The following is a 13,604-nucleotide window of genomic DNA, read 5'->3' on the forward strand; positions in this document are numbered from 1 at the left end:
GTTAATCTGTTAATCTACTAATCTGTTAATCTGATAATCTGTTAATCTGTTAATCTACTAATCTACTAATCTGTTAATCTGTTAATCTGATAATCTGTTAATCTGATAATCTGTTAATCTGATAATATGTTAATCTGATAATCTGATAATCTGATAATCTGTTAATCCGTTAATCCGATAATCTGTTAATCTACTAATCTGTTAATCTGTTAATCTGATAATCTGTTGATCTGATAATCTGTTAATCTGTTAATCTGATAATCTGTTAATCTACTAATCTGTTAATCTGTTAATCTGTTAATCTGATAATCTGTTAATCTACTAATCTACTAATCTGTTAATCTGTTAATCTGTTAATCTGATAATCTGTTAATCTACACTCACCTTCTGGTTCTGCTGTGAAGTCTGAAGAAGAGTTTTGATAAAGTTAACTCCAGCTTGTTCTCGGCTGCTTTTATTGTGAAACTCTTTTGACACTGAAACAGGAAGTTGTTTATATTTAAATCTAAGCTTCCAGCTGATTTCTTCTCTTCTGTTGTTCAGAGGATCTTTGTCTCTTTGATCAGAGTTTAGTTAGAACATCTACTACTAAGAACTAAAGAACATCTAAAGAACATGTGTTGGTGAAGACACGTTCTACATTCACACATGTAGAGTACTAACTGTCCATCAGTGATGAATCTCACAGTAACAACCGTCATCACCTGCTCTTGGTGGAGCTGACGATGGACATCGGGTGGCTCATCCCGTCTTTCACCACGGTGATGTTGTCCTGAAGACGAGAACAGAGATCACATTAACAAAGAGAAAGAGGACATTGTTCTCCGTCGGATGGAACCAGAGTGTAGCAGAGATGTCCACCTTGAACTTGCGGAGAATGGAGGAGTGATTCATGATCCTCTCCGTGTCGGCTCCGTCACGAGGAACCACCACGATCCCGAAATCTCCCACAATCACCTCCATCTGAAACCACAGAGACAAAAACCACCTTCAGTCGGTCCTCAAGGCGGCGACGCTATGCAGCAGTTAGACCACATCGATCCAGCTCATTGGACTCTCCAGGATCAGGGTCACAGCAGGATTCACAGGTGAACTTCTGCTGAAGTGACCCGGCTGTTAACAAACTCCATCCTCCTGAACACAAATCAGCCTGTAAGTTTCTACAAGACAAAACTTTAGACACCTTTTTGTGACTTGGACCTTTCAATTTGAACTACTGCACCTTAATGGGCAACTTCTGTAAGTTTCAACCTTTTCTCTCGTGTTCTTCTTTCTAAGTGACTACTGAGGACAACGTAGTTTTAAAACTGGTCCAGTACTGAAGGAGAAGGCTGCAGACGGCAGCAGCTAAACGCGCTGGTCCTCCTCACAGTCGATGCTCCTCCACTAAAAGGGCCGGTTGTTGTTATTATGGGAGTCTGACACCATCATGGAGAGAATAGAGAAACAAAACCTTTCCATTTCTGTTTGTTTTTCGAGTCTCGCTCTGAGAAGTCTTGTTCTGAAATCTGGCGTCACTTCCACAAGCTCGCCTTCCAGCAACAAGTCTCATGACACAATAACAAACAGAAGGAAACGGGTCGTCTCTCCATAATGTAGTCAGACACTTATAATAACAACAAGCAGCTCTTTCAGTGGACAAACCCCGAGCGATTACATCAAAGTTTATTGTCTGCAGCGTTCTCCTTTAATACTGGACGAGTCTAAAACACACAAAGACGTAAAAAATAAGTCTCAGGCTTGTTCAGACCGAACGTGAAGCTTCACTTCTGGTTGTTCATACAAAAGTGACAGCCAGAGTGGTTCTTATTCACTCAACAACCAAAGTACTAACTAACTAACAACTTCAAACATTAACTGATCCCAAACTTTAGCTTTGGGGTGAATCAAGGTTTCTTGTTCCTACTTAGTGATGGTTGGTTCTTTATAGCCTGTATACGTGTGATGTGTTAGCATCAGCTAAAAACTGCTTTTGAATGTTTTATCTTGTTGGGGATGACAACAGCATGATATTTCTGTTAAATCATTATCTTAAATTACAAAGTTCTGTCTTTGAATTCAAAATAATTCCCATAAAATGACAACTACTAATTCCTTCATGCTCACTTGCTACCAGCTAGCATTCATATTAGCATGATGTTCTGCTCGTTAGCAGTGTGAGAGAAGAATACCGCTGCATGCCAATGCTGTCTTTTTGCAGGTATTTCCTTTGTCAACCATCGAAATGACCTGTCAGGTTATTACGATAGCGTTTCGAAGGAAAGAGCGAGGGGGCGGGGCTACATGTTGGGTGGGGGGCGGGGCTACCGTGTGCTTACATCACTGTCCTTCCACAGACCAGGGATGCAGAAGGACTCCAGGAGATCACTGCCACACAGGAGCAAGATGCGTAACTCTACAGACGACAAACAGGCAGGAGGAAAGAGACACATCCTCAGTAAACAACATGTTTACTGGATACAAACAAACCAGAAGGAGTTCAGACACAGCAGGAAGGAAAACCAGAGGATGCGACACAGGAGTCTGTTCAGGTTTCAGATGCTGAAGAGACGACTCACCGATCTCCTCGTATCTCATCGCGGTCCCCAGGTTAGCGTTTTCATCTGACACAACGAAACACAACACAAGAGGAGTTTAATATTTATTCAGTGTTTACGATGAAGGTCTCAATGTGTCACTGCAAGAGTGCTGCAAACCAACTACAAGTATTTGCTCTGACGGAGGTGCAACGTTTGTTTAAACTGCACTAATCAATATTGTCATGTTGTGGATCAATGGATCGTTTGACTGTGTGTAATGTTAAAGGGTTTCTCGTAGGAAACCCACAGAGAACGGTCACTATCTCTGCAGCTCGACAGAGCTTTTTAGCTTCTTTTAGCTTCTTGTTCTGGTTTCGCTGCACATTTCCTGTCCGGTTCAGACTCACATGGTTTCATAATAAAAGCTGTAAAAAGCCAGTGTTCACTACCAGCTCAGCAGACAGACTCAGTTAGAGACAAGCTGGTGAGCATTTAGCAGCTAAAGAGACAGATATTTCCCTCAGGAGGTGGTGGAGACCAAAAACAGCTAAAATAGAGAGAATGTTGACTGACATTCGTCATGTGACACAAACACAAAGACTCCTGATGAATGAATGAATGTTGAAACTGCTGGATGTGGAGATAAGAAACTATTTGATGAACATGAGCCACAGCTACTTCAACTGATAGCATGTCAGATGTTGTGTTTATAGCTTGTGTGCTATTGGACAAAACAAATAAAGGAATATTGTGGCTTTAACTACATTTTGAATATGGAGGACCCAGAATAGAACCCTGAGGAACTCCAAGTAATTATTGACACTGTTCATGTATGTTACGTATGCATGTCTGCTGGATGTAGAAGTAGGCAGCTGGTTGCAAACACTCTTGTGTTTACAGGTTTTTGTGCTGCCGCCAAGTGATCAAATAAAACAATTCATGCAGCTTCAAACGTTGAGGGGTTTTACAAACAAAAACTGGTTAGTATGATGGTTTCCAAAACTGATGGACTAAAGGCCTTTAACGTTGAAGAGGACCTCTGAGTCTCAGCTTGTTAACAAGGCTATCAGGTTCACTGGCTGATGATCGCAGTTCGTTTCACTCCTTTCTGAATTTGTACTTTTCTACTTACCGACGAAGGTGAAGCGTTCGATGTGAGGGCGGACACAGCAAATCTTTCCAAAACTCTCACTGACCTTCCCCCATAGTTTGACTGAGCAGAGAAAGAACCAGAGGGAAGTTTAGACTCCAGTCACTTTCATCAACAAATAATCATCTGAGGCTACATATAACTGCTCCTTTAACCCTCACTGATGGATGGAATAAGTAATGAATATGGAGGAAGTTGACTCACTGGCTGTGGGCTTGTGATTCATGTTGCTGTGGTTCTGGTACATGGGGGGTGGGGTCTGGTTCTGTGGCTGACCAATCACAGGAGTCGTCGATGGCGTGTTGACGTTGGACAGAATGCAGCCGGTGACTCTCTGAGGAACAAAAATATTGTGATAAAACAGATGTTCTCCAAATAATGGCAACACTTTAATGGAGATGGAACAAACTGTCAATACTCTCAATCACAGACTGAGGTGACAATATGGGGAATATCATGAAGACTATCATTAACATATCTGAAACTCTCTACACCAAAGTGTCCAAGAAATACGATGATACGACCACAAAGTCAATCATAGCACTTTGGCTTGAGGTGTTCTGGTACCGAGTACACGTATGAGCCGCCGTTTGTTATGGCCAATCCATGACTAGCACAGAAGTCCAAACGACAAATTAGCACTTGGGTCCAGATCAGACAGGCTGTTCCTCCCAATCACCCCCCTCCAGGTTTCTCCATCGTTACCCACATGAGCGTTGAAGTCCCCCAGCAGATCGATAGAGTTCCCAGCGGCCACCCTTTCCAGAATGCCACCCAGAGGCTCTAAGAAGGCGGGTCCTCCAAACTGCTGTTCGGTCAACAGTCAGAGACTTCCTCTACTCGCAGCCGCATAGAGGCGACCATCTTGTTCCTCGGGGAAAACTCCAACACAGCCATACGCAGCCGGGGGCTCATGAGTATCCCCACACATGCCCGGCGCCTCTTATCATGGGGAACTCCGTAAAAAGGCTTGAGTCCAACACCTCTCCAGGAGTTTGGTTCCAGAACTGGCGCTATGAGCCCAACTACTGTATATCTAATTGAAACCACTACACCTTCCGCACCAGCTCCGGTTCCTTCTCTACCAGAGAGGTGACGTTCCACCATCTTGAGAGCTAGTCTGCAATGCCAAGGGTCAGCACACCTAGGACCCCACCTTTACCTGCCCAGCTCACATTGCACCCGACTCCAATGCCTATCCCTGCGAGTGGTGGGCCCACAGGGCGGCGGCTCCACGTAGATTTTTTTGGGCTGTGCCCAGCCAAGCCCCATGTGCCACGGCCCGGCAACCAGATGCTTGCCGGCAAGCTCCCCTCCTAAGTCTGGCTCCAGAAGAGTGCCCAACTCCTTTGTGGACGATAAAGCGTCAGTGAATCTCTCCCTTGGGACCACTTTGCCTTGCCCTAAAGACATTTTTCAAAAAAATTAACAGAAAAACTTCTCCTCACCTTCATCAGGTCGCGGTGATGCTCCAGCACGCTGCAGGTCGTCTGCCAGGTGTCCTGGTAACACTCCCAGGGGTCCACCCTGCAGCAAACCCCACAGCCAAAAACACTGATTACAACAGACTCAACAACTAAACATCTCACTGTACAACTAAACATCTCATGGTACAACTAGACATCTCATGGTACAACTAAACATCTCACTGTACAACTAAACATCTCATGGTACAACTAAACATCTCATGGTACAACTAAACATCTCACTGTACAACTAAACATCTCACGGTACAACTAAACATCTCACTGTACAACTAAACATCTCATGGTACAACTAAACATCTCATGGTACAACTAGACATCTCATGGTACAACTAAACATCTCATGGTACAACTAAACATGTCACGGTACAACTAAACATCTCACGGTACAACTAAACATCTCATGGTATAAGGTGTGTGGTGACTGAATGTGGTTCTGGTTTGAGATCTAGGTTTTTTAGCTTCGGAGTTTCACATATAGAGATCTAAAAAGTTTTGCGAAGAGAAGAGGTATCTCACCTGATCCAATCAGAGGACTGGACAGCCAGCTGACACATGGTGAGACGATGTCTGCTGGGCACTAAACCCTGCAGACACACACAGATAAACAGCGTCAGGGAGTTATTTCTGCTCTGAGGACAGAAGGACACATGAGACCAGCCTTCACTGAAGTCTTTTATCAGACCGACACACGATGCTGGTCTGTGTGAGTCATCAGGGCAACATGTGCTCCTGGAGACTGTAGCAGGAACAACCACAGAGGAGGTTTCTACTTCGTCAGGTGTTCATATTTCTGTCCGATTTTAAGTTTAATCTAAACTTTATTACAATGGTCACATACAGGTTCATACATGAAAATTAACCTCAGCAATTTAGTAATTAGGAAGAGTGGGCTGCTTTTACTGTAACAGGGTATTTTTACTGTGTGGTATTAGTACTTTTACTGTATATTCTTACCCTGTGGTATTAGTATTTTCCTGCAGTAAAGGATCTGAATACTTCCTCCACCACTGTCTATGTAGTACATAGTGTATACGTACACATGAATCCCTGTGTGGAGTATTAGTTTGAAATGATTGTCAGGATGTTGAGTCATCATCTGAACGTTTATTAACGAGCTCATAACTGATGTGAATAATCTCCAACAGGCAGAAACTGTGTCTGCAGCATTCATTATTCATGTGGAGTGTTTCTTCAGAGCAAAAGTAGGACAAGAGAGCTGCAGCTGCTTCTGCTGCTGGATGATGAGTGTGTGTGTGTGTGTGTGTGTGTGTGTGTGTGCTCCTCATGTGAGCCGGTGTAATCTGATTACAAGCTGAAGAGGAAGGACTCACAGGTTTTCCGTAGGAGTCGTGCACCGGTGAGATGATTCCTCCGATCACGATGAAGCGACCCGATTTGTGCAGAAACTCTCTGGCTTTTTCTGCAAAACACAGAACCAGAGAAACACACAGCGTGAAGGTAAACGAGAACATCTGATCAAGTACTGCCCTGAAGTACAATTTAGAGGTACTACAGTATTTCAATGTTCTGCTCTGTTAGCGGATCAGGACTACACTGAGATTGGTTCATATAGAGGATCAGGTCTACACTGAGCCTGGTTCATATAGAGGAACCAGTCTCTATATAATGATAATAATAATAATGATAATTATTATTATTATAATAGTAATGATAATAGTAATGATAATAATAACAATGATAATAATGATAATAATAATAATAATGATAATAATAATAATGATAATTATTATAATTATAATAATAATGATAATGGTAATGATAATAATAATAATGATAATAATGATAATAATAATAATAATGGTAATTATTATAATTATAATAGTAATGATAATAGTAATGATAATAATAATAATGATAATTATTACAATTATAATAGTAATGATAATAATAATAATAATAATGATAATAATAATAATGATAATCTCTGAAAGGACATCATGAGTCAGCTGGAGATATTTTCCTACACATGACGGACACTAACATGACCCCGCCCCCTCCCTTCTGATTGGCGACACACACACACACATTGCCGGCCTGTGATTGTCTTTGATTTCCAAATGTTTTGGATTCACTTTTGTTTCCTTCACTGTCGATCAATCAGTTTACATCTGAGGAGAGAAACACGACGTCATGGCTGATGAAAACAAGCTCTCTGATTGGCTGATGTGATCTGACGGAGCAGCTTCATACTTTCTATTGGTCGTGTTTAGTTTAGTGATCAAGTTCTTCATTCTATAGGATGCTCAGTCTGCTGAAACACTATACTGAGCTCTGCATCCAACTGTGTACTGTACTGTGTACTGTGTACTGTGTACTGTACTGTGTGCTGCGTACTATGTACTGTGCACACTGTGTACTGTACTATGTCTACTGTGTACTGTACTGTGTATACTGTGCTCTCTACTATGTACTGTACTGTGCATACTGTGTACTGTAATATGTCTAATGTGTACTGTACTGTGCATAGTGTACTCTACTATGTACTGTACTGTGCATACTGTGTACTGTACTATGAACTGTGTACTGTACTGTGTACTACACTGAGTACATGTATATGTGTGTATATGTGTACTGTGCAGTGACTTACAGCTGAGACGTGTCATCGGCTCAGTGAGGTCATGTTTACTATATTAATGTCGCATGAATCTGTATTTATTATAATTAATATCATTTAAATGTTCATAAAAACCCTTCAGGACTTCAGTTTGGATGGACATTCAGGAGACCACTTCACATGAATTGTTTATGATAGAAATGAATGGGTGACATTCATCAGTTCTCGTCTTCAGAGTTTTAAAGTTTTAAAAGGTAAAATAATAAAGTATCAAATTACCAAAAGCTTCAAAGCCCTCCTTTATTGTTTAACTTAAATGAAGGCCATGTCAAGCTGTGAAGGGATGGTTGTTATGATATTTGGAATTGTCCTAATTTACCGTGCAGATAATCTATTTCAATGACTTTAATATATTATATTCCAATAATAATCCCCTTTAAATCACTCTAATAACTAATAACTGTGTACTGATACCTCATTAAACCATGAGGAGGTGAAACACTGTGTCCGCAGCAGCAGGAACCTGAATAATTCATGTGTGTTTGGACCCATTAGCTCCTGTCTAATGACGCAGGAACCCGCCGCTGAGCAAGGCACCGTATTCCGGTCCGTCCGGAGTCTCCGAGGACCCGGCGGGGATCGAGGCGTGTTTTCTGGGCTGCGCCACACGCCGCGCGAGGCCTGCGGAGCCTCGAGACGGAACATTTCCGTGTTTTTCTCTCCTTAAACAAACGCCCCGGGTCACATTAACGTCTTTAACGGGACATTATTCCGCTCTTTGTTTGTGTTTTCTTTACATTCTGCTGGATGTGGAGCAGTCGTCCATTTCAGCACCCCCCTGCTGGACAGCGAGCAGACAGGCGCACCAAACCCGGGTCACGTTTTGACCATTTCAAACTCAGATTCAGATGTGTGGCCCGATGTGATTGTTTGGGAGGTTTCATGTGATCCCCCCCCCCCCCCACACACACACGGACAGATGCTCACCGAACATATGGATGTGTCCCTTGGTGATGGGGTTGAAGCTCCCGCAGGACAGCAGGATCACGTGGGTTTTGGTGTTTTCTGTCATGTCTTTTTTTCTGTCTCCGTGTCCTTCTTCTGCGTTCCTGTGTCTCCCGGTCCGGTCCGGTCCCCCGGTCCTCGTGTGGGTTCTGTGTTCCCGGGTCGTCGGTTGTTTGTAGCGGTGGCCGCAGCAGAGAGAGAGAGAGAGAGAGGAGAGTCTGCGGCAGGAAGCAGCGTCAGCGCGTTAAAGAGACACTCACACGTCACTGCTACACTGTTGCTTTAATACATTCACTCACAGCTTCATTATCACATGGATCATAATGTATCATAATGTTATCATGATGTATCATAATTAGTGCTGGCCAACGATTACAATATTTAATCACGATTAATCGCATGATTTTTTATGATTAATCGCATCGTTATGTGCAAAATTCAATAATGAATTCAAAAGTAGTGTATTGCGCACTTTTATTTTGAAAGTACTGCTATATGAACAAAAGGTCAATAACATTTGGTTTAAACACTTTAAACACATCAGGTTCTTGTTGGCAGCAGTATTCCCTTTACACGGCAGCAGTTATAACACAGTTATAATGATTCTGATCACAGATATTCAGCCGGTGTTCACAACTTTATCTTCATGTGTGTAAGAGATATTTAAATATACTTCTTGAAAACTGCAAACATATCTACGTCATGTTTTTATGTTTGTTAAATTCTCAGTAGTGATACTAAATGATGCTTATTATACATATTACAAACAAAACACTTTAAAAAACTCTAAAAAAATAATTTAAATTAATCATTTATTTTTTGCTTTTTTTTGGTATTTAGGTCAGACACATATGCAACGCTGATTACCGTAATATGTGTGGTATTTTTTATAAATGTACGTTGGTACATAGAGGGTGATAAGAAGCTGTACTGGAGGGACTTAGGACCCAGGGGAGTGTAGGTGAAGGAAACAGGAAGAGACCCCACACAAACAGCTGTTCACCGCTCGCTGCCGGTTCTTGTGTTAAAAATGTCTGCTTAATAATAATTAAAAAACTGCGTTAACGCGCGATAAAATAATTGTCGGCGTTAATTAATTAATGCGTTAACGCGATAATAACTCGTTAACTTGCCAGCACTAATCATAATGTATCATAATGGTATCATAATGTTATAATGTAATCATGTATCATAATGTAATCATAATATATCATAATATAGCATAAAGTATCACAATGTAATCATTCTGTCACGGGGTGTGGTGGTGGACTTAAATGCAGGACCAGAGGTAGTGAGAGACAGGTTTTAATGAGTAGCGAACAAAATAGGAATCGTTATCAGAACACAACAGGGAGTCCGAGCACAAGACAAGAAATGAGGGGGAAAATTCGGCAGGACGAGGCAGGGCAGGAAGACTGGAAAACCAGGAACTGGACGAGCCAAACAGACAGGTAGAAATGGCAGTGATCTGGCAGTGAGTGACTGAGAGGCAGGGGTTTATGAAGTGGCTTGAACAGGTGAGGGGCGTTGTGCTGATGAGGAGGGAGTGCTTGATTAGTGATCAGAGGCAGGTGAAGGGAGTTAGACTAGTGCTGAGGGAGTGGCTGACAGGTAGAGTGAGGAGGGTGAAGCTACACAACGACTAACACACAGAAGGCAAAGCCTAATTGTCACAGTACCCCCCCTCAAGGGACGGATACCAGACGTCCAAAGTCCAGCAAGACAAAAACGGGTAGGTGGAGGGGGTCCGCAGGAGGGACGTCTCAACAGCTGCCAAATCAAAAAGGGTGGGTAGAGGGGGTCCGGATGAGGGACGTCTGGATCCAACTGGCCATAGGGCTCCGGGGGACGGGCATGAGGACGACCGGACAGGCAGGAGGGCTCCGGGGGACGGCCGAACCGCCAAAGTCGCTTCGGGCACAAGAGCTCGGGAGGGCTGCCGGACTGGGGATGAGACTGAGAACAGGGCTCTAGAGGCTGGGGATCAGACGGGGAACAGGGCTCCAGAGGCTGGGGATCAGACGGGGAACAGGTCTCCAGAGGCTGGAGATCAGACGGAGAACAGGTCTCCAGAGGCTGGGGATCAGACGGGGAACAGGTCTCCAGAGGCTGGGGATCAGACGGGGAACAGGGCTCCAGAGGCTGGGGATCAGACGGGGAACAGGGCTCCAGAGGCTGGGGATCAGACGGGGAACAGGGCTCCAGAGGCTGGGGATCAGACGGGGAACAGGTCTCCAGAGGCTGGGGATCAGAAGGGGAACAGGTCTCCAGAGGCTGGGTAACATACGGGGAACAGGTCTCCAGAGGCTGGGTAACATACGGGGAACAGGTCTCCAGAGGCTGGGTAACATACGGGGAACAGGGCTCTAGAGGCTGGGGATCAGACGGGGAACAGGACTCCGGACCTGGGTTCTCGGGTGGTCGGCCGGACGCCGGAGTTGCTCCGGACCCGGGATCTCGGGGGGCCGGACTGGGAACACGGGATCTCGGGGGCAGCGGGCCGGGGACACTGGGGCTCCGGAGGACGGAAGTCCATAGACTGGGGCTCAGGGCGATGGAGTGATGGCCCAGCGGGGTAAGGGGCTGGAGGTCGTTGCAGCGCGGAGGCGGCAGGAACTGGAGGTTGTTGCAGCGTGGAGGCGGCAGCGGCAGGAACTGGAGGTCGCTGCGGCTCGGAGACGGCGGCGGCTTCAACTGGAGGTCGCTGCTGCTGCAGGCTCCGCCTGAAACCACGACAACAAAGAAAACGCTTTTCTTTACCATTGATGATGTTTTCTGTGTTCCCTGCAGGTGGAATCACGCTTTTAAGAACCAGATCACCACCCTGCAGAGCCAGGCCAAAAACCGGGCCAACCCCAAACGCAGCGAGGTCCAGGCCAACCTGTCGCTGTGGAAGCAGCGAGTGGTTTCTACACACAGGTAGGGTTCAGGACTCATTGGGGACCAGCAGACTGGGCAGGATCAGGTTCGATATGGGGGTTTAGGATCAGAATCGGCTACATTGGTCAAACTATTGGAAATAGTCTCCAAGAGCAGTTTCAGGGCATTTTTTCTCTCTCTGTGGTCTTGATTTTCTCTTCAAAATAAAAGTCCTGCTCCTCTATGGAAACAGAACCATGACCTCTCCTCTCCTCCTCTTCCTCCTCCTCCCATCCGCCGGGCCCTGTCTGACCCACACAGAAACAAGATGGCGGCGGTAGGAGCATTAGCTTCTGGACCCGTCGTTGTGTGATAGACCGGTGGATCCGGTAGGATGAACCTCATTGCTCAGTACCTCCGGTAAGACCCTCCGGTCCGGTGTCTTCTGCCGGTAACACACGCGATGGTTTGCGGCTCATAAACGGACGTTATTCGTTCATCAGGTGGATTTGTTTTGTTTTCGGTGGCTAACGCTAAAGCTAGCTTAAAACGTTTTAGCGCTAGCTAGCTACATATCAACAAACAATCGATGCTAACGCACTCACGTTGTAAATTAAATATATTTAATATTTCACACAAGTCGGTGTCGTTTTATTCAGAAGTAACGCTTATAGTCTGATTTAACGGCTTCATGTTACCGCCACACACACACACACACACACACACACACATACAGAGACGTGGTGGTGTGTTATTGCTAGTTAGCATTAGCTCGGCAGCGTCTTTTCTGCGGATGTCAGGTTAGCATTAGCTGCTGTCACATTGGTTCATTAGCACCACTTAAAGATTATTCAGCTGTGTGTGTTGTTGTTGTTTTTATTTAACTGGCCGGAGACACGTTGATAAGTAGCTAGCTGGGTGGGCTTGTTTTTGTGTTGTTTTGTATCGCGTTTTCGTCGCATGTTGGGAACCAGGGAGTAGTCTGAGCCGAAATATCAAAACTGTGTCACTGCTGTTCACATATTTATTCGAGCCCGTGACAGCGTCAGCATCGCTGTCAGGTGTGTTAACTGTTAGCTCATCCACAAACAAGAAGGAGTTGTGTGTGTGTGTGTGTGTGTGTGTGTGTGTTGTCTGTCTGTCTGTCTGTCTGTCTGTCTGTCTGTCTGTTTCTGATGAACTCGTCTCACCTTCTCTTCTCTTGTTTACATCGAGCAGACAGGCAGAGGCCCTGAAGGCGGACATGACAGGTAAGAGTTCTGCCCCATCACCTCAAAACATCCTCTAACAACATCTTCACTAACAGATCTTCTTTAGTTCACGAGATGTTCTGTAGTGCACGAGATGTTCTGTAGTGCACGAGATGTTCTGTAGTGCACTAGACAGGGTTCGTACGGTCATGGAAAACCTGGAAAAGTCATGGAATTTTAAAATGGTTATTGGAAAAAACAAAATCCCAAAAGTTTTGGAAAAGTCATGGAAATGTGTTATATTCATATTTTCATGTCGTTCATTTACGGTGAGTTGTCAGCCAGTGTTTGTCAGATTGGAGTGAGACGAGGAGAAAAGGTGACGTCGTGATCTTCACAATAGAACATCTTTGATGTGTTGAGTTTTGGCCAATCAGCGTTCAGATGTGTACAGCGTCTTCATTTCCCTCCGTTAAAGTTTAAGTTACGTTATGTTCCGTTAAAGTTCAGACTTGCTGGGTTAAGTTAACGTCCACTGCACGCGGAACTTTGTCGACTGTTAACGTTCATCATTATCGCGATTTAGAAGGAAAAAACGTAACGTGATGAAACATGCAGCCCCCCCGTGTTCCGGTTCAGTTCACGCGGTCACTCGTTAACGTTAAACCAGAACACCGGCGCATCTGGTTGCAGGTTGTTTGTTTTAACTCAAAGTAGAATGAGGATGATTTCATGGTCAGAATAACTTTCATGACCACGAAACATGAGGCCCAGATACTGATGAGATGATGAGGTCCAGATACTGATGAGATGATGAGG

General features: G+C 44.5%; 1 protein-coding gene and 1 long non-coding RNA gene across 2 annotated transcripts; one reads left to right on the top strand and one right to left on the bottom strand.

Annotated features, from left to right (window-relative positions):
- Positions 1-604: 604 nt before the first annotated feature.
- Positions 605-8,975, bottom strand: LOC116377292 (nicotinamide/nicotinic acid mononucleotide adenylyltransferase 2). Its single transcript, XM_031838902.1, has 10 exons — positions 8,719-8,975; positions 6,488-6,576; positions 5,673-5,740; positions 5,118-5,196; positions 3,874-4,003; positions 3,652-3,732; positions 2,559-2,603; positions 2,319-2,395; positions 862-963; positions 605-772 (listed from the first exon to the last, which is right to left on the bottom strand). Exons 1-10 carry the CDS (start codon positions 8,801-8,803, stop codon positions 701-703), a joined length of 828 nt encoding a protein of 275 aa, XP_031694762.1. The 5' UTR covers positions 8,804-8,975; the 3' UTR covers positions 605-700.
- Positions 8,976-11,459: 2,484 nt separating this feature from the next.
- Positions 11,460-13,204, top strand: LOC116377293 (uncharacterized). The gene is made up of 3 exons (XR_004212186.1): positions 11,460-11,655; positions 11,917-12,015; positions 12,814-13,204. It is a non-coding gene; the product is annotated as an uncharacterized LOC116377293 (long non-coding RNA).
- Positions 13,205-13,604: the final 400 nt, after the last annotated feature.

The sequence above is a fragment of the Anarrhichthys ocellatus genome, unplaced genomic scaffold (genome assembly GCF_004355925.1).
Source record: "Anarrhichthys ocellatus isolate YVR2014 unplaced genomic scaffold, GSC_Weel_1.0 scaffold1100, whole genome shotgun sequence".
In the NCBI taxonomy this organism is placed as follows: Eukaryota; Metazoa; Chordata; class Actinopteri; order Perciformes; family Anarhichadidae; genus Anarrhichthys; species Anarrhichthys ocellatus.